General features: G+C 39.6%; 1 protein-coding gene across 4 annotated transcripts; it reads right to left on the bottom strand.

Annotated features, from left to right (window-relative positions):
- Nucleotides 1-149: 149 nt before the first annotated feature.
- LOC118812174 (probable C-mannosyltransferase DPY19L4) lies at nucleotides 150-26,054 on the bottom strand. 4 transcript variants are annotated; one of them, XM_036576949.1, is made up of 20 exons: nucleotides 25,532-26,054; nucleotides 24,933-25,142; nucleotides 23,382-23,594; nucleotides 22,823-22,947; nucleotides 21,287-21,377; nucleotides 20,776-20,897; nucleotides 18,800-18,945; nucleotides 17,434-17,557; nucleotides 17,089-17,223; nucleotides 15,886-16,017; nucleotides 15,453-15,554; nucleotides 15,283-15,356; nucleotides 15,026-15,184; nucleotides 14,612-14,731; nucleotides 13,204-13,324; nucleotides 13,043-13,099; nucleotides 8,915-8,997; nucleotides 6,567-6,699; nucleotides 4,165-4,323; nucleotides 150-2,753 (listed from the first exon to the last, which is right to left on the bottom strand). In XM_036576949.1, the coding sequence occupies exons 2-20, from the start codon at nucleotides 25,078-25,080 to the stop codon at nucleotides 2,589-2,591; spliced, it is 2,409 nt and encodes an 802-aa protein (XP_036432842.1). In that variant the 5' UTR covers nucleotides 25,081-25,142; nucleotides 25,532-26,054; the 3' UTR covers nucleotides 150-2,588. The 4 variants fall into 4 exon arrangements, with proteins under 4 accessions (XP_036432842.1, XP_036432843.1, XP_036432841.1 ...); XM_036576950.1 differs by having other exon boundaries at nucleotides 24,933-25,019; XM_036576948.1 differs by having other exon boundaries at nucleotides 24,933-25,173; nucleotides 25,532-26,053.
- Nucleotides 26,055-26,618: the final 564 nt, after the last annotated feature.

Here is a 26,618-nt window from a genome sequence, read left to right as displayed (position 1 = left end):
CCATCATCAGAATTACATATTGCTGCTGTCGGAACAAAACATTAATACCCATTTTTGATGTTTTTTCAGTTTTTGAGAAGTTGAAAATGCCTGTTGGCCTATACGTTGTGTTTCATGATTAATGGACCAAAAGAAACGGCCCAAAATGACTTGGAAAAAATTCTGGTTCCACTGACTTGCATTAAAACTATGTTTTTTCCTTCTCCTGTAAAGTTACCATTTTGGAGATATGAGGTTTTCTTCGGACAGCAGTGATACATTTGTGTTGTAGACACTGCAACTCCTGGATCACAACTGCAAAGAAAACAGTGTCAGCAAGATCCTCTACAATGCCCCATTTCACATTAAACCACTCTGAATGACTTTGTTTACTAGCAGACATTTTGAAAAATTGGAGGAATTCCCCTTTCACATAGATGCAGTCACATATGATGCAAGACATAGCAGTAGCGCTGTGAAAATTCAAATTTATACAGTTTCCCTTCTTACTCCAAATGTAAGTCAGTCAGCCAAGACAGGTTTGATGAAGTTTGCTTCTTTAGTTTCATGCAGGAGCTAATGTAGCTAACAAGTACTGGAAGCTGACACCACAGCAAATAGCATGAACTGCATGCCTAAATCATCAAACATTTGCTTCAAACTGTCAAATTGCTGATTAATCTCAGACAGACTCGCTTATGTGGTTTCTGACACTGTATGACATCCTGCTATCTATAAAAATGGACACAGGTACAGACAATATTCAGGCTTCATGGCTGTTGCCACTGCTTTTAGTTATGAAACGTACTTTCAGATATGGGGAAAATGTGTAAATTTGATTTTATTTATCTAACCTGAAAACAAGGCATGAGAACCTAAGTCCCCACTTTGAGGCAGTCACAGAACCAGCCTGCACTACCCATAATTACCACGTTCAGACACCACACGACTATGGGTGTAAAGATACACTCATCCCATGATTCGATTCTCTTCATGATACTGTGCTCGCGGTTCGGTACTCTCACAATATTTTTAACAACTAAAGGAAAATGAACACTTTATGTTGTTGCGCACATTACCAACAACGCTAGAACTGAGATGTAGAACGAGTGGCGGAGTGGGTTAATAATTGACAGTAATCAGTTGCAAACTTTGGTCAAACAATTGCATTAGATGGCATAATTATTACAACATTCACGCTCTACAATGCACATTGTCACAGATTTGCATTGTTAAATCACAATGCACTGTTACACCCCTATATACTCCCCACAAGTCAGACTTAAAACACAGCACCGCCACTATTGACCCCTTTTCTATTTCTTACTAAAGAAAAGCTTCAGAGAAAAATCATATTTACACTGTTCCACTTTGCCCAGGTGTAGTCGATCAGCCACATGTTCAACAGTCTAAGAGTTCAATAAATGTTAAAGAGCCAAGTGTCCAAATTTAGTCTCTTCAGAACTGCAGCAGTGAGGCTAACCCTGCTAACAAACAGTAGCACTCAGTAGTCACCCAAATAGCCCATATGTTTTTTTCCGTAAATGCATTACCAAAGCTTCTCTCGACCTGCTCAGTCACACAGAATTGTCAGTGTGGTTTAGGATAGTATGACTTACAGTAAAATTCACAAATTAACAAAACTGCAGGCAGTCGCTTTAGACAGCAGGGTCTGTATTCACAAACCACCCAAGGAGTTTGAGTGCTGATGTAGAATCAGGATTTATGACAGTGACTGTCATAAATGTGGAGGAATCTGATCCTAGATCAGTCCTGACTTGTGAATACCGGCCCTGGCGTTGCCTGAAATGGCTGCCCATATTGGCGAAGTTTTTTCATGGTTAGTTTACAGTAAGTCATACTGCACTCTAAACGACATCAACAAGTCTGTGTGAACTTAATGAAGACCTGGCTACGGTTTGAACGGGTCTGAGAAAAGTTTTGAAGATGCATTTTTACAGAAACGGCTATTTGGGTGACTACTGAGTTCTAGGGTTTGTTACTAACGTTACACTCGTAGCTCCAGGTCTAAACTAAAAGTAGCAAAATTTGGACACCAAACACGTCTTGAATGAACGACCACATTAGGGGTAAGCGTGAATCGGGTAAATTAGATTTTTCACAAACTATTATTTAACCTGCACCGAGCTGTCGAGAGGTGACAGATCTCCACAACTCTCTTTTTAAAGTGTCAATCAAAAATCACTGCAACACACAGAACAGTTTACAGCATGACGGCAACAAAATCTTTCAAACACCAACAGAGCGCATCTGCTTATTTACCATCCCGATTCTTAAAATTCACTCCAGCTAGCACTGCAGACCGTGTCCTGCGACTGTACATGAGGACTGAAGACAGGAAGTGGGCACAGATGTGCATATGCACGCACACATGCGCACACTGACTGACCCACTCATAGACACACACATTCACACATCACAGCACCAAAAGTCATTGTGCATAACTGAAATCTGATGCAGAACTATATTAAAATCCATTGTTAAAGTCCTGTGGGATTTCTCATCCTGTGCTCCAGGAGTCTGGTAGAGCTAGTTATGGAGAAGAAGAAAGACAGAAAGAAGGAGAGATGAAGGGGAAGCAGGAGTCCTCAGTACTGGAAAGAAATGACGGAGTTGACTCTGTAGACGTGGTACGAGCGGTTCCAGAACACTCGAGTGAAGTAGTTTGTGTACGGGGAGTAGTTCATTTTGATCTCGTGACAGAATCGGCCGTGCTTGGAGAACGTGTACATTTCACCTTTATCGTACACCACCTAGTGGAGAACAGAGAGTAGACACACAAATAAAAAACAATTTGTTTGTTTGATAAATGAGTTTTGTCTCCGTCATTGTGTCTTTTTTATTTTGTTTGGTTGGTTTCACACAATGACTGAGATGCATCAAATAATACAAGACTGTTATCTGCATTCTTTGATTGATATCTATTCATATAGTGCACATTTTAGTATTGATTGGAATAGCAAGACTTACAACCATCTGAGTACTCTGTGTGCCAGTTGTATATCTTCACTTACTGCACTGTATGTACATCTGTAGTACAGATCTATTTAGTGCAGATTTGTATTGTGACTATCTGCTTTTGTTTGCTTGATAAAAAAACTAATGTTTGAGAGATGAAAAGTCGAGTGAATGACAGAAAGCAGAAATCTTACCTGTTCTGTGGCGTCTGAGACTGTACAGTTTTGGTTAAACTGGCTACAGGCTTGGTTCCAAGTAACTGATGCTAAATATGCCCATTTAGAGGACATCTGAGTGAGTGACGGAGTGAAAGTCGAAATCAAATGTCTGTGGTGTGTATAGCCGTCGCTAAGCTACTATCATGCTTAAGGCCACCACACATCCAAAATGCGAAACCATTGTTTTTAAATGGAGACAGCAAATGTAAGCTGGGTCTGATGAAAGTACACAAACCAGCACGGCCACTCCGAACACTGTCCACTGTTTTAGCATATCACTCAGCAAGGTTACACAGAGAAAGGCAGTCACTCTTTTAGATAAACAGACAAATGATAATGGTATGTTATCTTATTACGAGCGTAATCTTTTTCACCTCGTATCTTTCAGCTTAAAAACAGAGAGCTGCTTGTTTTAAGACTTCTCTGTATTGCAAACTCTGTAGTGGTGAATGAAAATCTTCTGCGGACAGAGAAACCTTCTCCCAGCCGGCAACAAGCTAACCTCCATAGTGGCGGGTGAATATCTCCTTTAAGGAACTTTGGAGAAACTGTTGTCCCAATAGTTTTGGCCTGGTCAGAGTCCAGATCAGATTTAAATCCTATAGATAATATTTGGTCTCGCACTAAACACAAACTAGTGCGGCAATGTTTTGCAACATGGTTTTGAAGTCATCAGTGCTGAGTGGAAAAACAGACATTTCTTTCAGTAAAAAGGTCTGCAAATTTACATACAATAGAAACCAAAGGGAACAGTTATCCCATATTAAGTTACTTTACCTATATATGTAATAATTTGTTGTTAAGACCATTAAAAGCCATTTAGGGATTGGCCCATTATTTTGCCCAGGAGTGTATTTGCATCTGTGCAACAGTTTGGTTGGGTTGTATGTGCAGAATGGTTTAGCCAGAGTGTGTGTAATGGGTTCTTGTCTGTGTGGAACAGTTTAGTACTGTGTTTGTGTTTGATGTGCGGTGATGAGTCACTAACATGGCCGTTGGCGTAGTCGAGCAGGTCTTTGATCCTGCAGCCTCTGACAGGACTCAACTCATTACACAGCTCCTCTTCAATGATGACGTAGCTGCTCTTCTGAGCCGTCAGCAGCTTGTAGACTTCCTCAGCAGAGCGCATGGCATACACCTGATAGGTCTGCAACACACACACACACACACACACACACACACACACACACTTAACAGCTTGGTCACTCAACAGTGTTGTGCAATGTTTTATCACACACAATCATATGCAAAAGTCTGAATACACATTAATTACGTTATTTTGTTGATTTTCTAAGTAAAATAAAAGTTAACACTTTTAGTGCAAAATTTATTTTCAGAGTTTAACATATTGGGGGAAAAAAACAATATACACAGGGCGAATTTTTGTTTTATTTTCTCCAAATATGTTTTAATTTAGCAAATAAAAATAACGGTACATCAAACTGTACAGCTGTTTGTTTCTTTTAGAGGACGTGTTAACCTATATCATTCAGGAAATCAACAAAACACCTAATTTGACCGAGGTGGCCAAATGTCGCATACGACTGTAGCTTAATGGAAGTCTATAGGTAGGCAATATGACAAAAATATTACATCACAATACTTCAAGGCCTTTTCATGAGCTGAGAGATGAAACTGCATTTTTGGGGGATTTGAAAAGAACAGAAACAATGTACCAGCAGTTAAATCCATTAATATCTATGAGAATGATTTTTTTATGCAACCCTCAATGTACTGCACATCATTACATCTAATTAAACAGGGCTAATTATGCTCTCTAGGACTATCAGCATCTCTTGATTTTAAAACTGGGCAAAACTTTCGACAGCTATGCAATGTCAAGCTAAAATCCCATTGTAATGAAACATGAGGCTGTCTGCGTTCTTTAAGGACTCACAACAGAAAAGTTCTTGCCTTTAAAAACAAATACACTCCTATATTAGTTAATGTTCCAGTCCACACCAGCTGCGCTAGACACACATCTTGCGTCCATCAAAATACACGCTCGCAATTTTTGTGTCTTTTGGAGCCTTTTCTTTTTTTTCCCCCCTTACGCGTGAGTAAAGTGTTAATCATACGCTCCCATTTTCTGCAGCATTCTAAACTATATTTAAAATAATTTACGTCAATGTAAAATGTATGGAGAATGTAATCACCTTGTTGTGGTGGTAACAGGCCAGCTCCAATGTTGTGTGGACTTTTCTCTGATATAGTGGTAAAAACTTGTGGTTGCGATTGTGATTTTAATTTAGAAAAAAGGGCAGAAAGAGTTGACGTTACTTATACAACAGAGCTGAGAAGGAGGCTTCTGCCCTGCACATTTAAAGTGCTCCAAAACATGATTACTTAGGCATCTCTTAGCTTCAATGGCCATGTGTAAAGCGCTGCAGTCTACTGGGCTCTGAAGCGAGGTGATGTGGATGCCTGGCATGAATTTATGAAACAAATAACTAAACCAGCAACAATTTTATTTAGGGCTGAGACAATTATTTTACATAATCAATAACTCAAAAGTCAACTCAAAGTGCTGTCCAACGTAGAGTGAGCTAATGACTTAACCTGAAGAGGACAGCAATGTTGTACCAATGTCAGCAGATAGTGAAAGAAAAAGAACAGTCATGGCTGAAAAAAGAAGTAAAGAGTGGGAGCATTTTGTTTAAATGCAGGATAGTCACATACAACATTTGCAAGTCTGACTCTGACCGATTCTGAAGCAGCAGAACAGTCAGTAAATGTTAACCTTCCTCCTCACCTGCTACTCTGCAGGGTCAGGAAACTCTAACTGTGTGGCATTTTCTTTTTCCATTTGACTTACTTTAATAAATGTTATGCTATGTCTGCTGGCATTTCCCTTTATTTAGGTCAAATAACTATTTCAAATCTATTAATTAAATCCTTTTCCATACTTGAATATGTATTTGAAACTCTTTCTCCTGGCCACAGCAGTATAGCTGATTCTATTTCAGTGGTGCTTCCAGGTCAGGTAACATTGTCACCTGGAAAGCCAGGCAACCACATGCTGCAGGCCTAGCTAATCTAAAAACAGCTGTACTATTTCAAAGTGATTTGTGGATACAGGCTCAGCTATGTGTGTGTCTACCCTGACCTTTATTCACTAAACATGACACAAGATCAGCACAACGGCACGGAAATGCTTCATGAATACCAGGCCATGTGTATCAGTGACATTAGGCCAAAGGCATGTAAAATTCCACAAGAGCCTAGACAGAAATATTGCAAAGCAAAGTTCAGCACGTCTCTCACAGACACCAGACACGTACACACATTTGTTATTATACTTTTGTCAGGAGATGTGTGTGTACATATACATTTGTTAGTACCTTTCCACATGACAAACACACACACACACACACACACACACACTCTTACGCTCTCACTCCTTTGCAGAAGGCCAAGGTCCGTGTAGAGAGGCAGGCTAGTGACAGGCCACCCTGTGCAAAGTTTGACTGTGCCCAGCAGTGCAGGACTACCAGCAAATACAGCTGTTAGCGGAGCCTGACTTCTACAGCAGGGAGAGAAAGAGAAAGAAGAGAAAATATTTGTGTAAGCTGGTAAAATATCTTGAAGAGCCCACGTCATATAAAACTGAGAAAAAAGTTCAACTACAATAAGTTGATATAGTATTTTAATATTGCTACAGTTTCACAACACCATTCACCCCAGACTATGATGCCCATATATGCAAACTAAGCTGTAAAACAGTCTGTTTTTGTCAGATCACAAAAACCAACACAACTCATTCATCCTACAGCAGTTTCGCCCAGCCCGTTCACATTGAAGTTATAAGAAGTGTTTCAGTCTGGACTGGTTTTCAGTGAGCCTCAATACAGGACAGACAGTCAGAACAGAGCTCATTTACATATATCAGACTTAAAGGCATAGTAACAAAAACAGCTTGTTTAATTTTAGAGACTTTAGAAAAAGGTCATGTAAAACGAATTAAAACTGTTTTTTGAACATAAAATCACAGTAACAATACAAGTGGATCATGAACAATGTAGGATATCGGCCCTTTAAAGGAACTCTTCTCTTCTGCTAATGTGTCTACAAGCCTTACTTGCTGACTAGCAGGTGATGAGATAAGTGCGAATGTCTTCATGTTTTTTATGGTTACTTTTGTTACTTTTTTTTTACCACTGCTGTTACCATTGTGATGTTTTTGTATTGTAACAGTAGTTTTGATCCTGACAAGCAGGGTCACATGTCATGTCTCCAGGTGCTGAATCATCTACTGATCTTCGATGCCGGTTTATTTTTGAGCTGTTTGATATGGATGCCTTGGGTGCCTTGAGTAGTATTACATGTTTAAAAAACAGAACTGTAGAGGAGCAGGTAATACAAACACCTAAAGGGAGCTGTAGACATTATTATATCTAAATAAAGGCTAAGTATAGCTATTATTTATTCCAACAATCACCTTGCATAAGCGAAGATATTCATAATTTGAACAATGAGACACTCTCTAAGCTTACCTTTTTAAAGTGTTAATCTAACAACGCCAAGTTGTCATCTTTTAGGTCTTTGTTACAGAAAATACTATTTTAAAAATACTTTGCAGTCTGGTTTTATGGGCGCAGTGCTGTTTTTGACAGGTCCCCTGTAGTAAATGATATTGCTTCACCCTCTGGAGAGAAATCACTATTGTGCTATCTTCTTAATTGACCTGTCAAAAGCATTTCACACAGTCGCCCGTCACATACTTATTCTTTTGGTTTTGATTAGCAAGCATGTAATTGGTTTAATAATATATCTTTGTGGAAAAGGTCAGTGAGTGGACACGTCTACATTGTCACTTTCTTGAAAGTGTAAATGAGATTATGCAACAATTCATCCTTGGACCCGTTCTATTTACTACGTATATCATCAGAGCTGACTTATTGTTAATTTAATCCATATATAGTCTACATTTCTATGTGGATGATGAAATATATAGACAGGATGAAATTTACATAGGATCCTGGGGTAACTTCCTCTTTTACAAGTGCTCCTCAGTGATTTTATTTCTGCCCAGATCAGTCATTTCTATGTTTTCTTCCTTTTCTCTTGAGAACAGCTGGAGGAAAAAAAAAATACTGTTTTCCACCTAACTTGGCAAAGGTCTGATCATTTTAGTCCTGTCTGGATACACATCTCTGTTATTTCCCAGGAGAATGTTGCCTCATATTGGGGGAAAAGAAAGCTTTTTTGTAGGTGCTAATCATCATATTTAGTGTCCTAATGCGCGTACACATATTAAACATGTTCTAAATCACAAAATGATGGATGCGTTGAAAGATTCTCTCAATCGTTTACTTGGTCTGGTTAGTAAAACTTGGAGAGTTTTTGCAGGAGTAATCAGAATCGTGAGATCCTGCAGGCTGATAAAAGGAGCGATGAAAATGGCAGCTACAGGTATAAAGCACTGCTTTATGTTCACAAGTCAGCAACTTTTAGTTTCTTAGACATAATGATTATATGTTATACAAACAACCAAGTCTGTAGAAAAAACAACCCACTTGAAACCCACTCATCCTGCAGCGATGTTACTGCTGTTGGTATGCGAGAGCTTTAATACCGAGGAGATGCGTAAACATTTTATTACAGATGTCCCTGTGATAAGCAAATCCAACCCGAATAAAGTTATTAATTCCAATCTGTACTCTGGCACACTATGGTGAAGTTACAGAGTACACACAATAGGAGTGCTTTAAAAAGAGGAAAGTAATCATTAGACTCACTTAATCCAGTTCATGAGCTCTACAGTATCAGGATCATAAAACTCCTGCACCTCAGTCAGCTCAGACAGCACGCGTGGGAAATACTGCAGAGAAAAACGGCAGGTTACATAGACAAACACACACAGGCTGCATGATATAGACAAAATACTAGCACTGTGATGACATTTGTACATATGCATTCAATGAAAACACCCTGGTAAATCCATAATGGGAATTCAGCTGTGTTAGAATGAATCCCTCCCCCCTCAATTATGTTATTCTATAGAGAGATTAACTATTTAGTTTACTAAATAGCGGTAAAAATGCTTGGACAACCTGCATCAGTATTCACCAATCAATTAAACAAACCAACATTACTTGCTTGATTGAGGCTAAAGTTCGTAATAGCACCTGTAGACATGGGTGTAACTTTTTACTGCAGTGTCCAGCTTCTCAACACACATTACTCATATAAAATAACAGCCACAGTAAGTACTGACTTTGCAGATGACCTAGTCAAACAAATGACATGCAAGTATTTGGCAAGACAGATAACACAGAGCTGAAGCTTGAGGCACGAATCAGATGAAGTGCTGTGTTTGTATTGTAGTGAGAAAGAAGCTGTTTTTGAATCTTGTTGTTTTGGTGGGCAAAGATCTACAGTGCCTCCCAGAGGGCAACAGCTAAAAGACACAGTACGCTGGACGTGTGGGGTCACAGATCATCCTCTTTGTTCTTTTTACTGTGCATTTGTGATGGAGTGGGCTGGTAATAGAAGGGGGGGCACCACCTATGATCTCTGATGATTTGTTGAAAAAGTACATGGGGCAGATTTACTAACACTTTGCGCCACCACAAAGTCCATTTAGCCGTTAAAAATTGGCTGCTGCATTTTACTGAACAGGCGCTAAAATGGTACTTCAGCTCCTATAAAGGGATCAAAAGGGCGAAACTGCTCTCTGGTGCTTTTGCCTCACTGCATATGCATTTACAAGAGTTTCTCTCTCATAATATTTAACATTATCATGAACAATCGCTGTTCCATCTAAAGGCTGTTGTTGAAATGTACTGGAATTCAAGCTGCAGTTTCTGTGGTTTTAAAAAAGATGAAGCTTCCAAATAAATAAACAACAAACAAATACTCAAGTTTTCAAATTATTTCAAACTATGTAATAATAATCATGATTTTGTCATTGCGCTGATACCTAATTCAGTCTACACATAGTCAACTGCTACTCTCTAGTGATGAAACTGTAACAGGCGTGATATACTCTAATGAAATCACCAAAAGGGGCCGACGCTGCTCTCTGGTGCTTTTGCCTCATTGCAAATGCATTTATTTGTGAGTTTTCCTCTCAAAGCACAAAATACTGAGATTATTATAATGAAGTGCCTGCTCTGATTTACTGAGGCTGATATTAAATACTCACTGTGTGCTTTTTACCACCTGAGAAAAGCTTTACTACCACCGTTTTTAGTTTTTCAAAAACTTTTTCTTTTAATGGGGAAAAATGCATGTGGAAATGCCTGCCATCTTACATTATTTTTGGTGAAAATAAATAAACAACAAACAATATAATTTTAGAAAAACTGCTTTTTATATTCTGGGGAGATTTTACAACACTTAGCAAAAAGCAGGCTTTGCTTAAATAATGATTTGACAGTTTTCTTTTTCAAGAGATTCTTAATCATGCAAATACAGACTCTTTGGCTCTGCAATCCCTGCTTTTACTTCTTGCTTCATTATTCCTGCACGTTTCATTTGTATGTGCAGTGGTTTGTCCGTGCACTGTGGCAGAAATGTCAATCATTTTTTGATGTACTGCACATAACTTAGAGGTCATGCTAAAAATCATACATTCCCAAACAGCCTAAGTGCGCCTCAATAAAATGAATAAGGGATTTTACATTTTCACATGGGTTCCATATGCACTCAGCACAGAACCTCGGTTTAGCTCATCCCACCAGCATAAAATGCACATTCGTTACAAAACAAATTCAAAATAATCACTTACTTTCACAATTTTCTGATGAATTCATGTCTTATTTTCATGGTGCTAAAATAATAACACACCTTCTTGGCAAGTCAAAATACTGAGAAAATAAATAAGCAAATAAGTAATGTGGAACTAAACAGTCAAAGTTTGAACCTGACACAAAGAAAGATAAAAAAAATTAAAATAAACTAAATTAGCCACCCCCACCAGCACGAAAGTGTCCGTAGACTGTTGGTAATCAGCATCTCTCCTAGTAAATCTGCCGCTATATCTGTACCATACTGCGATAGATGTGGTGAGAATGGTTTCTATGATCACTGAATAGAACCGGGGCAGTAAACGTTCTTTTACTCTGAATTTCTTCAGGTTGTCAGAGAAGTGTTTTCCTTGCTGGGCTTTTTTTGACAATGTGGTCTGTACTGATGTTCCATTTAACTTACAAATTCCAAGTAATCTGAACCCATCAGTGATGAACCATGTGCTGTCTAGATGATTAATTCTCGGTCCAGGCCTGCAGTAACCTCCAAGCTGCCATTCGGCGTTTTGATGAAGTTTCATTTTCAGTGGCTCATCAGGCACCTCTGTCCGTTGCTTAGTAACACAAGACTAATGTTGGTATAAATTCAGCTGACGCAGGGATCTATGGTGATCAACAGAAATTATAAGTGTGTTGTGGGATTTCGTAGTGTCCTTAAAATCACTCTCGAATTCCATTTTACAATTCAGACACTAACAGAAAAATGTATGTAATGGTGCCTTTAAAATGCAAACGGGTACATTTTGGTCAGTCATGGTTAAAATTGTCCTGCATTTTGACCAAAATGATTTCCTTTTGCTGGATTACATGAATACTTCGACTGATTAAAGGTATCATTAACTACATTTACATGCGTATGTAAATGTAGTTAATGACTTGGTGAAATGGCCCTTCACGACATTCCCAACTTTATCCATGTATGAGTTTTCTGCTGTTTAAAATATCTGTGGTCCCTTTTCTCTGTCTTACTTAAATTTCTTCTCATGTCTGATATTTGACATGAGAACACGTCTCTGCCTCTTCACAACTGTTTGAGCCCTTTTGCTTTTTGTGACTTGTGTTTATTTTGGTGTCAAAAAGCTGATACTACCAAAAAAGCTGCAGTATGTAACAAAAGCTCCATCTGTGAGTCAGTGGAACATTCTACAAGGGCATGTTCACTCCTAGCGGGTTTGGTTTGATTAAAACAAACCCTGGTGTGATTCCTCTGTTAGTGCCGTTCATTAAAACAAGTGAGAACTTTGCCATTCAAATTCTGATGCGCAGACCAAGACCTCCTAAGCAGCAGCCACTTTCAAATTATATGGCATGGTTCATTTGAATGCAAGATGAACTAAAAGACCTCTAAATAACACAGAATAAAGCGGTGTCTGTTCTCTACATACCTTCTTTGATATCTACAAATGAACCCTGAATTGGTAATTATACAATCTATAGCTTAAAGTTTAAAACGTGGATGATGTACATCTGAATCATTCCAATATACTAGATACAAGCAATTCATTGCACACATCAATTACATTATGTGTTGTGAATTCACAGTGATTTTCACCCACTTTACGCAGAGGGAAAACCACAGAAATGCGCACATAGCTTATTGCCTAAGACATAGATAAAACAAGATACGTAAAATCTATGAGTCACCAAATGTACTGGCCTGAGCCACATGTATTAATCAGATTAACTGTAGGAGGATTAAGCCATTAGCCAGACTATGACAATTAAGCTGTGTTTTTACATGACCATGTTAGACTATCAGCCTTAGTGTCTATCAAACCACTGGTGTGCATGTAAACGTGGTTACTGACTCATCTGAAACTATGACTGGTCCGGACGCTCACAACACAGCATAAAACTGCTTGTGCAGAGGGCTTATTTGCATATTACAAGCTTCTGTAATATCTAAACTGCAAAAGCCAACATCATGATAACGTTAAACAAACAGTATATTATGCAGCCCTAACGCATAATTACAAGACTGAAGGTAAAGAGTAAATCGCAGAGCTTTATTTATGACATCCTAGTGTCATAACATGATCAGTTATCAGTTGTTAATGTAACAGCAGCACAACAGTTTCAGACTCAGTGCAACTTAACACATAAACACAACCTCACCTCTCTCCATAAGCTGAAGCCAATGATGGTCGGTACTGCTGTGCTCAATATTAGTGCCTGAGGGAAAACACATCATCAGTGGCTCCAGCAGGCCAAGCAGTGCTTCGCATATTCATAATCTATCCAAGCATACATCCACTCGTCCATCCATCCACACCTACCAGCACTACAGGATGGACAGACTTCAGTCTAATCCATCTGAACACGGTCATCCAGAGTTCCGGAGAACACACACCAAACGCGGTGAAGGCACACACATACGGCGTCCAAAGGTACTTTGTCCTGCAGTGGGGAGGAAGCAAAATGAGTGACCCAAAACGGACACAAGAGCACGACTGAATTAATATGAGCAACATGATGAAATGTTATCGTCATTGTGATGTACTTTTTCACAATGTGCTTTTCTGAGTGTATCACAGGTCTCGTTAGAGCTGAAAGATTAATCGTTTTTATACTGAAATTGCAATTTTAAAAAGAGCACAATTTTTCATATTTTATTTTTAGCCGACACATTTTAAGTGGGGAATTTCTACCTAATAAACAAGGAGCTTGTGAAGTGGCTGTAAATGACTTAGACTAATCAGGAGGAAATAAACCACTCAGGACAACTCAATCATATCTAAGTAATCACCTGGCACATTAGCACTCAGCCTAAAGCGTGTGCTAAAAAGTGGATATGTTGGAATTCTTGGCTATTTTTTTTAACTGGCTAAACCTTAATTAACAGAAAATAATCTTGATTTGAATTGCAGCCACAACACTGGTCTGAAAAATCACAAACATATTTTCTCCAAATCATTCAGCCCTACTATCGTCAGTATTTTTACTATTATACTCATTTATTTGTTAATCAGCTGTCCTTATTTCATTTCTTTTAAGTAGGTTGTTTGTGCAAACAATAAATAAAAAAACAAAAAAAACAAACAAACACTGTACTTATATTTTGCTGCCCTTTTGCTCAGGCATTCTGTCCATTCCAATTTGTTTGCAAATCTCAGAAAAACTAAATACCACAATACATTTTGTGTGTAACCAAAACCCTTTCTGGTACTGTGACATTATAAATCACATCACCCACTCTTACTTTAAACTGCATATTTTTGCATTTTCCTCATCCTAATGGACTTAAATTGGGGAAATCTCTGCCCTGATATACTTGACTCAACCCATCCAGGAAATAATCAAGCCTTTTGTAAAAGGATCATGTGTGCTAGAGCAATAGTTTTTAACTCCAGTCCCAGGAACCCACTGCTCTGTAGGTCCAGGTATTTCTGCCAACACACCTGATCCACTACATGACAGTTAAAACTAACTGATGAGCTAAATCAGGTGAGCAGTGGGTCTCCACGACTGGAGCTGATAACCATTCTACTGGAGCATAGGGAATATTTGAATTTGGTGTCCATGATTGTTGCCAGAGGCGACAGAGTTGAGTACCCTGTTTCTCAGGTGTTCAGTAGCAGACAGTGAAGCTATGACAGAACTGGCCTCAGCTAAATGTGTTAAGGACTGTATGTAAACCCTGTGCTTTTGTGATAAGTAGTGGACAGTATAATAAGATGATGTTACCCCTGGAACAGCATAGCGAGAGCTCCGAACAACAGTGTGTGGAGCACATGGTAGATGACCTCCGGCCGCTCTCCTATCCGCCCGTCCTCCATCCGCACACTGCCTTTCAACTGCTCACCACTGCAGACATTCAATTAAAAAAACATTCAGAGAACTAAGTTTCCCATGTTTCTCTACTAGTAGGGATATTTCAGTCCTGACTCCACCCAAGCAGATCAGTACTGGCTACATTAATACACATCCTTTGTCAAAGAAGTTTAGTCTACTGCACTCAGTTCACTAAATTAAAACGGACATCATCAACAATTCAGGGCAATAAGGCACATTTTCAAAGCAGGGTAAATATCTGCAGTGGAACATTAAAAAGAGCCTTACAGCCTCCTGTAATACGCCAGTGTTTCAAATGTGGTTTACCTGAGTCTTCTGTAGATCGTCTGCAAGGTTGAGAGTAGGCACACTAGAAGCACCAGCATGTAGAAAGGCAGGACAGAGGCCTGGGTGAGGCGTAGGAAGAAATCTTGTCCTGGGGACTGAAAACCCTCCTCACACAACAGCAGGTTTGGGATGAACTCCCTGAGATAAACGATAAGAATACATAATAGTTACCATTAAAAATCTTTAGAAAAGCATTTAGATACTATGTGTGTTTGTGTCAAGCACTTGAAACTCACGTAGTTGTGTTCAGTCCAAACTTAACCTCCAGAAATTTCAATATGAAATCACTCTGGTTCGCTGGAAGAATCTTCTACAAATTGAAAAGAAAAAAAAATTCTCTCTCAGAAGAGAAAACACTCAATACATGAACGCATTTTCCTGACCAGAGGAGCTACTGCCACCTCACCTTGACCAGGTAGTTGAAGGTAATGCCTGTGGTGAAGACCAGGTAGAGGTGCAGCACAATCTTCATCAGTCTCGCCACTAGGGGGCCCATTTTCATGTTTTGCTATGCGATGAGAGAAATGCTGAGACAACCAAAACACTCCAGATACAGAAGGACAGCATATCAGACCACACAAATCTTTTTATATCTCCTGTGTTTTGGCCCAATGAGCAAGCATGACAATGTAAAATACTGTATTGTTTCTTTTAAGGGAACGTCCCCAAGTGACGAATATATATTATTACAACCATAGTCGGAGCATTCACTCAAATTTTTAGCAAATTACACAAAAGAAAGAAGCAAGAGAACTTTTCACAATCCTGAAGAGCCACTGCAGCATGTGTGTGTCAGTGAGTTTCACTGGATGGTAGGTCAGTGAGTGTGAGAGTGTTACCTGGAGGTACCTGGCCAGCACGCTGGCTATGAGCAGGCTGAGTAGAGGACAGGATAGCAGACTGGGTCTCTGATACTGCAGAACATAGGCCAGCAACAAAGAGCTCAGGTACACCTTATGAATGTCCGCCGTCTATAGATCACCGGCCAGAAAGAGTGACAGAGAAAAAGAAAACATAAATCTGTCAATCCAAAGGCAATACATCATTACCTGGGGTATAAATCTTTGGCCTCACAACAGTAGAAGTTTCAAGGAGATTTAAGGATATTTACATAAATTTGATATGATTTGGTATGAGTGCATGCTAATTATGCTCTCTTTTTAATGAAATGTGGTCAGAAAGTTGGTCAGTTTCCTTTAGTTTCCTAACAATATCCACAATGTGCTCAGAAAAGCATGGTGTCTGTCACAATAACTAAATGTATCATGCTAGCAATGAAATATTGTCATATTGCCCATCTCTAATCACCCAGTGCAGTCTGTATACTTTTTAGTGTTTCCCACACATTTGCAGCCCCTCATGTATATTTTGTTTCATTTCAAAACTTTCAAAATATTTCATACTGTTATGAACAAACAAGTGCACACTTCACATAATGAGATGCCATATCAGCTGCTTGTGTTTCAATATTTCCAAACCATACATGCCTTATCTGAATGTCCAATTAGGTAAAAAGAAATACTGAGATGAGCCTAGATATGCATTTAGAATACCACCCTCCCCCTCAAGCTCCCCCCAGTGTTCCCTCCAGGTTTATTCCAAACCTTTTGGAAACAATGCTTTTCCTACAGCTCCAGCTAGCACACTGCACACTTCCATTGATTCTCAATAATAAACGCAAACAATAATCCAGAGCATAAGGACATTTTTTGGACTGCACCTGGAGTTAAGACTGATATGTTGCCTCAAGATGTGCCAAATTGTAATCTCTGGATCCCAAAAGTCTGGTAAGCAGAGCTGGGAATTGTGTGATAAATAAATAAACGCTTCCCCATTGAAGTGCGTAGTTTAACAAACATGGTAAACATGTCAGTTATTTTCCAATTTGAAATATTCTGATAAGACTGATTCATAGAATATTATCAAATATTATCAGATATTTGTTGCAGACGTAATTATATTCCAAACTTGATGCAAAAGTGCTTTTTTACGCCCTGTTCACTAGGTACGCTTGTGTTGGTGTTTATGCGCATGTTCAGCACCTTGCGGGCTGGAACAAGGTCAAAGCAGTCCAGAAGGAGAAGTGCGACCCCCTGTACAAACAGTACATAGTGGCTGTGCTCCCACATCACGATGAAGGTGAACGTCGTCACACTCATCAGCAGGTAACAGAACATCTAAAACACAGAAAACAGAAGCCTTACACAAACACCATCAAAAGACACTGAAAACACACAAACACCAGTGTCAAACACGCGAAATTAACCAAACATATGTAAAAAAAAACATAAAATAAATAAAATAAAACGGTATTAAAATATAGCGCACATAAAGCAGGACGTTCGGAGAGTAAATACATATCCATGTGTCCAACTGTCTAGTCGTACCTCTGTAGCGGAGCTGATGCTGTTGCTAAGGAATCCGGTTAGAGCAGCTACTTGACAGGAAAAGTAGGGGAGGGCCCAGTTGTCCCGCAGAGGGATTGCATAGTCCACCTTAGTTGTGTCCGGCCTGCAGTGCAGAACAAAACAGGGGTAAAGCAAGTCAGTGACAAGCTCAAATCAATGCTAGATTAACCAGCTAACCAACATGAAAACTTCATTACCAGTTACAGTTATGTAAAAGTTTGTGCACCCCTGTTCAAATTACGATTTTTTTTTTTAAGTAAAATAATTGACCACACTCTCCTTAGAGAACTGACTTATCCACACATTAAAGCATAGTTACCAGTTATTTGCTTATCTTAATACACAGAAATATATTAAATATTATTTATGTGTATTCTCTTTAGAGGATATGTTAACTTGTTTTCACTCAAATGAACAACAACTGTCATTTGACAACACGTGTTCAAACTTTTGAACATGAAGTGTTGAAGTGTGGTGGAAATATCAGCCCCATTTATTTTTCACTACAACTCAGAAAACATAACTGTTGAAAAGTGGTTAAATCCTCACTGGTTACTTCCTTACATGAAAGCTCTGAGTCTCTAAGCACCTCACAATTTGATTCGTTATTTATGTTAATTCAGGGTTCCAAGATTATAGGTTCTTTATGGATCTCTACAACCTACATCATAAAATTACTTAATTTTATGTTAGTTTAGTTGAATTTGAATAGGTTTAAATTAGGGCTGTGAAGTGATTTAAAAATAATACCAGTTGGTGGCATTATTAATTAATTGAATTTGCTCAAATTTGACTCAGAAGAATTTTTTCCCATTAAAAAAGCAGTGCCTTTCATTACAGCTGTATGAATGGACAAAATATGCTTCACTGGAATGTATTTATTACTTTCACTAATTTAAAAAATTATTCATGATGAGACCTTGAACATCAAAATCCTGTAATTTCCACACATTGAACAAGGTTTCTGATGTCCAATTAGAGCAACAGTGTCTGCTAGTTCAAAGCCTTGGCAAGGGTTCAAGAGAAAGAGGAAATGCTACAGTCTCTGTAGAAACAACTACGCAATAACACAACTTTCTCCTCCAAGTTGATCCAGTTTATTCTAAAATTCTTCTGAAACTTCACTCAACATCCACACAAATCTAGCATTACACAATTTAAACTCACTGACTGTAGAAGTTCAATAAAATATGAGTGATCAGACTGAGGAACAGTCCTCACCGCTGAAATCTTCACCACAGGCAGAACAGAAAAAGGAACGAAACAGGTCATACAACATTACAGCACAGATCTCCAGCATCCCAAAGCAGGTTGAGAAAAAAAATACTTCCTGCTTCAGTCTCACCTGTTGATGATGTACCAGGCCACTGCCAGCATGCCAGCAACCCAGGTGCCGCTCATCACCCAGCTGCAGACGAACAGAGCGGTCACATACACCGCCTGCAGCCCAAACACTACACCTATGTAGAAATACACCGGCTCAATGGCATCCTACAGTATGAGAGAGCAGACAGAGGGAAACAGAGTGATGTCAAAAGGAAACAACAGCTATTTCAACTCTTACGCTATGCTTTAAATAAATGAACTGTTTATGCTGGGACCAGGTGTGCACAAAATACTGTTATACAACAGTTAGTTCCGGGCACACAAGCTGATTGGTTGAGATTTGTTGTTTTATCACAAACATTATCTCACTCCGCTGAGACGTAGTTGCTAAGCAACGACTTTGACAGCTGTAGGAGACGCTCAAGCCATTTGAACGTTTTTACTTCTTATTTTGCCACAAACAGAAAATGGATACTTTTAAGATCATATTTGACTGACAGCCGATTTGGTCAGACTGAAGATGAGACTACACTAAATTCCCAAACTGTCATCACCACTGAACAGCTTTTCAGTCGGCAGCTGTGAGAGAAAAACAGCTAAACAACCTGGAATCAGCCAGAAATGAACCGAATACATTCGCCAAACAAAATGGGCTGCAAGATGCTTTACAGACTGGCTGGAACAAAACAACATTAATATTGATCTAGTAAAAGAGCTAAACTTGATATTGCGGCAGTTTTATGGCTCAGTCCGTACTTCAAAAGGTGAAGCTTACAGCAGACTGTGCAGCGAGTGAGCGGAGTTCATTACTCTGACGAAGCAACAAGCTGCTTGTTAAGGAACTATAATTTGGCAGAAGGAATTGCTAACATTAAAATAATATATAAAATAAATGACACGTTCACGGCCCAGTTTATTTATTTCTTACTTTATTTATTTAACTGTTGTATAAAAGCAATAAAACACTCGAGGTCGTGTGTTATCGCGAATTAGTAATTGACGTATACTTGGCTGATAAATCGGGAAATCTAGCTAAATGGAATTACAGCTGGTAATGATAACCGACAATCTGCCGCCCTTTTTGCATGCATATGCATTGATGTATGTATTATGTTTAGTCTCACTGGGCCAGATGTGCTTGTGACACGAACGTCTGGGGACAACCATAAGAACATTTGTCTAAAGGTTGTGAGGTCGTAGACTTATTAGTGTGGGAACTTGTCCTGCATCTCGTAGAGGCGGAGCAGAGGCCAATGGAGCGCTCATTAACACTTTCTGACGGACAACAAGCTGATGACCTAATGTAAATGAGCATGGCTGAAAACTGCCCCTAAAAAATCTTCAATTAAGCATTGAGATGTGCGTCCGTGTGAGTGGAGGACAAATTCCGATATATAGAAACATTACCTCTTGCTAAGGAATACCAGCTGCAATAGCTAACAGCATTTGGCTAGCTAGATTGTGTTATTCTGCTTAATAGGAGGCAGGTTTTAGAGGGGCTGCACCCTTGTTTGCAGCAGATTATGCCGCAATCCAGCACCAAACTGTTAACAACTCGTCCCTATATGCATATTCTCATTGTAAAATCACATCTGGCCTTGTAAGACTAGTGTTCTGATGCCGCAGAGTGAAAACATCAGCAGTGTGATTATTTTTCACTGCTACAAAAGATGACAGAATGGCAGATAGAAACAAATTAAGCAGAAACACAATGAACTCTCTCAGTATCGGTAATCTAATTGGTTCGGTTGACTAGGGAATATGACGCCGCTAGTATCTTAAGAGTTTTAACCCATTTTATTTATGGCTCACAGGGTAAATTTGTTTTAAAATGCAAGAAAGTAAAATGATCGGTTACTGTTTTCACCATCAACAGTGTGTTAGAAGCCAATGAATTCCAGATCGATGCTTCCCTCATATCTGGAAATACTGATAATACATATCCACACAAAGATAAACGGGCTTGGGAAAGATCCGAAGTCAAGGTGCTCTGACCTGGCTGCCACTGAGTTTGTAGAGCAGGCTGCTGAGAAGCTCTGGGTAGAGAGACAGCTGCTCCACTGCATTTATGGTCTGTCCAGACACAGTCCTGTTATCCCGCGTCAGCTCATACACACCTGCACAGCGAGAGAGGGAAAGGAGGCACATATCACTGAAATAAGTCAGAGAGCACTACTCTCACTCACATGACAATGTCAGATGCATCTTCCACAACTAATGAGACATTCAGCACTATAAATGGAAGGTGGGTTTCTGCACTGGACTTTTCTGGTCTTTTCTATGTGACTACCAGCAAGGTTAAAAAAAAAAAAAAAAAAACCTCAAAATGTGTTGCACTGTGCCTTCTGAGGGATTTCTGCCCAGCAGATGATGTTCTAGCATTGAGTCCCTTGTCAAAAAAATTTGCCCAAAAGGTTCTAATAGCATGTGAATATACAAGTGCTTACACTATACTGAGGATTAATGGGGCAACTTCAAATTCCACAAAGAAAAAAAGCTGCATTACCCCTCTCAAACGAAGAAGCGAAGAGCATGTGTTTATAGTAGTAATAATAAAGGCCACTGCCTCCCTGGAACGTAATCTCCCTCTCCAGCTCCTGAGGAAGAAAAGATGAAGACTTTTAACATCACAGTGATGTTACAACAGAACCTCAACAAGGTCAATGACTGGTCAGTCTGTAAGAGCCTGGACAATATATATCGGTTGTCAGACCTGTCGCAATTACATAACTGTCTGATTGCAATCACTTGAGATAATCACAATTATTTAATCTGACTACAACGATTTCCACAGTCATCATAGTTAATCACAACAAGCATAACGTGAGTTGGATGTGTTTATTAGTCAGCTTGAGAAAAATAAATGCGAATAAAAGTCTAAGGTTCTAATTTTTTAACTGTGTGCTGTAACACGTTTAGGGGAAATGTTTGTTTGTTATTATTGGTTGCACAAACTAGCTGACCAGTCAACTTATATCAACAATGACGATTTAAGCTTGATGTCGACTGGCCGCTGATCACGTGATTATGGCACTAACAACATGGACGCCTTTAGAGAAGAACAAAGGTAAAGAGCCTGGGGATTTTGGGATCCATACTTCCTGTTTCTTGAAGGCTAGCAATGAGATCTCATTGGAAAGGGCATGCCACGCTCTACTGACCTGTAAAGATTGAAGACTCCTATTTTCGCTGAGTTATCGTGCACTAAATTTTTCCTAGGGTGCACCTAAGTCGGATACAAATTTGTGAGTTTCTGGGGTCCGTATCTTCAGGTCCCTGAAGGCTAGCAATGCAACCCAGGGCTCGATGGAAAGGGCATGTCATGCTCTACTGACCTATAGAGTTTGGCTTTGTCATGTATTTTTAAAGTTGCTTGTTGCAAAGATTTTAAATCGGGCAACCCCTATTTGTTTTATATATATATATATATATATATAAAAATATAATGTTTGATAGCTAAAACAACTAATGCTAATTTTAGCATGGATGTTTGTGTTGAATGTGTTTTTCGTTCACAGTTTCAGTCTCAAGAAAATTTAAGCTTTGGTTGACACTGTAACTGTAGACACAGTTACTCACAGCACAGTGCAGTGTATCTTCTCTTGTTAGCTGCAAAGTACAGAGATAGGAAGCAAGACAGCGCATAAGCCAATTAAGCTGCTTTAGACTTGTATTTTATTAGTTGCATAAAACAACTTATCATCAGCTAAAATTCCATGACTACCAGTTGTTAATTATTGCAATATTTGCCTTTGCGATATCAATATCTCACTATGCAAATAAGGCCTATAGCAGATCGCAAATTTTGAAAGCTGTGAGCATCCTGACTAAATATCAGACATTTTGTTTATTGGTTGGATACATTAGCCTTATAGCTCTAGATTTGTTTATTTGAGCTCGAGCTTCTTCTGTCTCCAGTTGGGAGCTAATAAGTATTGACGGCTAGAAAGGTGACTAGTCAGCCAATTTGCTTTATGCTTGAATAATCAGAGTATAAGTGTGCTTAATGAAAACACTGAACATAGCAGCTCAGTAAAGTCACCTGTCGACTGGAGAACCAGAACTTCCTCTCGTGGTAAGTGGACAGATAGACAGCATACATCATCCCACAAGTGACTGCTGCGAGGCAACCAATAAATACCTTCACTATCCGCTGAAAAAGTAAAGCTGCAGGAGGAGGGCACAGAGAGAAAGAAGCGCCAGTCAACAGCTGCAATCAAGCACACGATAACCAGGTCACAGATGTTTTAAGACTTTGTCAGAACAGGCACTGTGATAAGGTCACTACTACAATACAAAATGCAAGTGTGAACTTAACTAATTCATTTAGTCTACATATTCATATATAACCACATAACCCTCTCAGAGAAGTTGCTGATGACTCAGTTCTGAGGAAAAGCACACAGGCCTACTGTAACATGACCCCCACAGCCCACACACCTTCATCTAGTAATAAAATCCCAAAACAAGGTGAGTAAAACTGTTTGCTAACTGTAATGACACACCTGTATCCACAATCTATGTGTACAAACAAAAAAGGAGGTCCACCAACACTAAACAGAAAAAAAAACACAGTATCTTTCATTAATAAAGCTGCTCACATTTGCTGTTTTTCTGCGCTCTCTTGGCTGAGGATGTGGTCTGCTCTCCTTCCTCCTCAGCCCCAGCAGGCGATGAGCCGTCTGCTCCTGCTACACCTGTTCCAGTCTCCTCAGTTGAGGTGCTGCCAGCATCTGTGTGCGTCTCCTCCACTGTACTGCTGGGGACCCCATCTCCAGCGTGATCAGGATGATCCTCATCTTTTGTGACACCCTCTGAAAAGTCACAGACAGATTTTTTAACATGAGGTACAAGTGCATATGACTTTTCATTCAGTATACAAACTAAACCGAGGGCAACCGAACCACATGGGGCAAAAAACTGTGTAATGCCAGTCAAAACAGTAGAAAGTAACTCAAAAAGGCTTTGAAATGCAGCAACATGAATGACAATTCAACCAACATTAAGCCAGCCTGAGTTGTGGAATGAACTAGCTATTTCCCATCCATGTCTTTACACTGCTCTCATTTGTTATATTTTCTTGATCACATGAATGTTTAACAGAGAATACCCCATTTTAGTAGCTATGTTTATTTCCATTATTCTTAAGAGTTTGTACTGCTGTACTTTAACTTAGGCCTCAACAACTTGGAGAAAATATTGTCATTTTTCTGACCAATACTGCAACTGCGATTATTTTCTATAAATTAAGCTGCAGCCTTTTTTGGCCAAGAAATCCAGCACATGTATTTTTCAGGCTGGTAGGTCATGAGCTCTGCATTATTAGTGTAAATCTCCCACTTAAAACGTCTTAAAATGACCTTGAATAATTTAGGATATAATTAAAATCTTGTCGTTCAAACTCTGAAACTGTGATTTCGATACAAAAATGATTGTTCAGTATAAACACTCATACAATCGTTCAGCCCCACTCTAACTTGAGCAAACATCTGAAACTGTACTTTATAATTTACCAGATAATTTTTACACAAGTATTTGTGTTGGGAATTGGTACACTTTTACCACCTCTGATCAGTAATATAATCTTGAAGGGAACAGTAACATCATGACAGTCGTATAAAGAACAGTAGCGTTAAAGATACACGTATGGCCAGTTTTCCCAGATCAGGATTAGTGCTAAATCTATTGCAGTTTAGCCTTAAAGAAATAGCGAAAAATCGAATCAAAAACAGTCCACTTCCCCAAAATGCGGCTGATCAGCCTAAACACACTTCGCGTTCTAAGATTTTTGTTTTTAGTTGTTTTTACAGTACAGCTGCAAAGCTTATATAATGTACGTCAATGGAAAAAAGCTTTTGGGTGAAACAGACTTCCACTACTTGTTAGCTACTCAAGCCTCACAGCTCTAGTGCAAAACTAAAGAAGCAAAGTCTGGATCGAAAGTCTAGGCTGATCGACTACGTTTGGGGTACATCACCAAATTTTATTAATTTTAGGGCAATTTTGCTCTTATAAATGAAACCTGATTCATACAAGTGGAATAAGATGTTCTTCTGCCTGATTGGATTGACAACCTCTGCTTTAATGCATGTCTAATAAACTGTCCCACAGTGAGTCAAATGAAAAGGACAAGCTGCTGGTGCATGTGTTACCTTCGTGATGCTGCTGATCTACTTCAGATGCAGCTTCCTCCTCCTTTTTCTTCTCTCCCGTCTTTCTGCATCGCAGCTCTGCCATGTCTAGATTAAAGTTGAGGTCCACAGGATTTAAACAGGACTCCTTGACCTTTTCCCCCCACATCAAGTCATAGCCAGACCCAGGACTCGTGGATTTCTGCTCTGCTCTGCCCTGATGAGCCTTCACTGCTAGCCAGCAGGTCCATCAAACACAAGCCTGTCAGTTGGGCAAACGTTAATCTATCACACCAAAACATCAACGTCTCGTAGAAGAAGTAACGTACCGTTAAGGTTTCGTCGGCGTTTTTCTGTTTGAATTGTTGTTTTTATGGACAAAAAAATATATCATATTAGCCAGCTAACGTTAGCCAAGCAAGCTAGCTACATGTACGAGGCTGAAGAATTCCCCCGTTCCACCTTAAATAGTGCAGCAGTTACATGTAAATGCTGCACCATTTAAGGTGGAACGGGGAAATTCGGAAAACAAGCTGGCGAAGAGGAAGCTGGACTTCAGCTTCACGCTACATGTCCTACATGACGTTCATGAATGTGGCAGAAACGGACGTAAAGCCTACCTGCATCACTTATAGCGGCCACCGAGGAAGCTTCACACCATCCTTCCTCCGACTGCTGTTTTAACGGCTCGAACTTCAACGGTCTGCTGTGCTTTTCCGTTGGTCGGTGCTGTATAGCGAACGGACGGAGCGGAGACTCGGGATCTTCAGGGTCAGACTCATGAGTTTTGGCCACTTTTCGTCGTCTGGGCGGACTCGGTACAGTGTAATCCTAAAGAAAAGGCGACGAAACGCTTCAACTAGAGGAGGAAAAAACCCAAAAACTAAACCGAAATAACTTCCAGCGACGCAGGGCCGCCTTGAACTTCGCAGATCTGCTACGGACTCCGCCGAGGGACAAACTTCGTTCGAACAGCCCTTTTCCGCGCAGCGGCTGGTAGCTAATCTGTGGCTAATACCGCCGGGATTAGCACACTGGCTAAAGTTTAGCACAGCAAAACCCGGCAGACGCTTTCAGGGAGGGTTAGTCCGCTTGTGCACTGGATAAATAAAACAGCCTGTTTCTACACGTTTCCCCCTACGGAGCCCCGCTGGTGACATCCTGTATAAATAAAAAATAATGCGTGGCCACGACTCAATAAGGCGTGGGAATGAGATGATTAAGTCGTGGCCACGACTTAGAAAAGCGTGGTAACGAGATCCTAATGCGTGGCCACGACTTAGTAAGCCGTGATCTCGTTCCCATGCTTTACTAAGGCCACGACTTATTTTTATTTATACAGGACGTCACCAGCGGGGCTCCGTAGTATTCTATGTAGAACCATAAACTCTCAAAGAACCATTTGCATGCTTAGAGGGGAATTCCACCGATTTTTCAAAATTTTGGCAAAATTCCGCAATTGCGATATGAGCAGACTCATTCAGAGTGGTTTGGTGTGAAACGGTTCGTTGTAGACAAACAGTGGTGGTAAAAGGAACCAGGGGTCACAATGTCTTCAACACACACACATATATAACTATTTCATTTACTACCCAAAATCACCAGTGAACCTACACGTTCTGAGATTTTTACATGTAATGCTGAGGATAGTAAAATAGTGGAAAATCTGGGAAAAATAAAAAAATGTTCTTTGGGGACCATTTTGCC

The sequence above is a fragment of the Colossoma macropomum genome, unplaced genomic scaffold (assembly GCF_904425465.1).
Source record: "Colossoma macropomum unplaced genomic scaffold, Colossoma_macropomum, whole genome shotgun sequence".
Classification (NCBI taxonomy): Eukaryota; Metazoa; Chordata; class Actinopteri; order Characiformes; family Serrasalmidae; genus Colossoma; species Colossoma macropomum.
The sequence above is the reverse complement of the archived record's forward strand: the minus strand, read 5'-3'. Positions and strand labels throughout refer to the sequence as shown.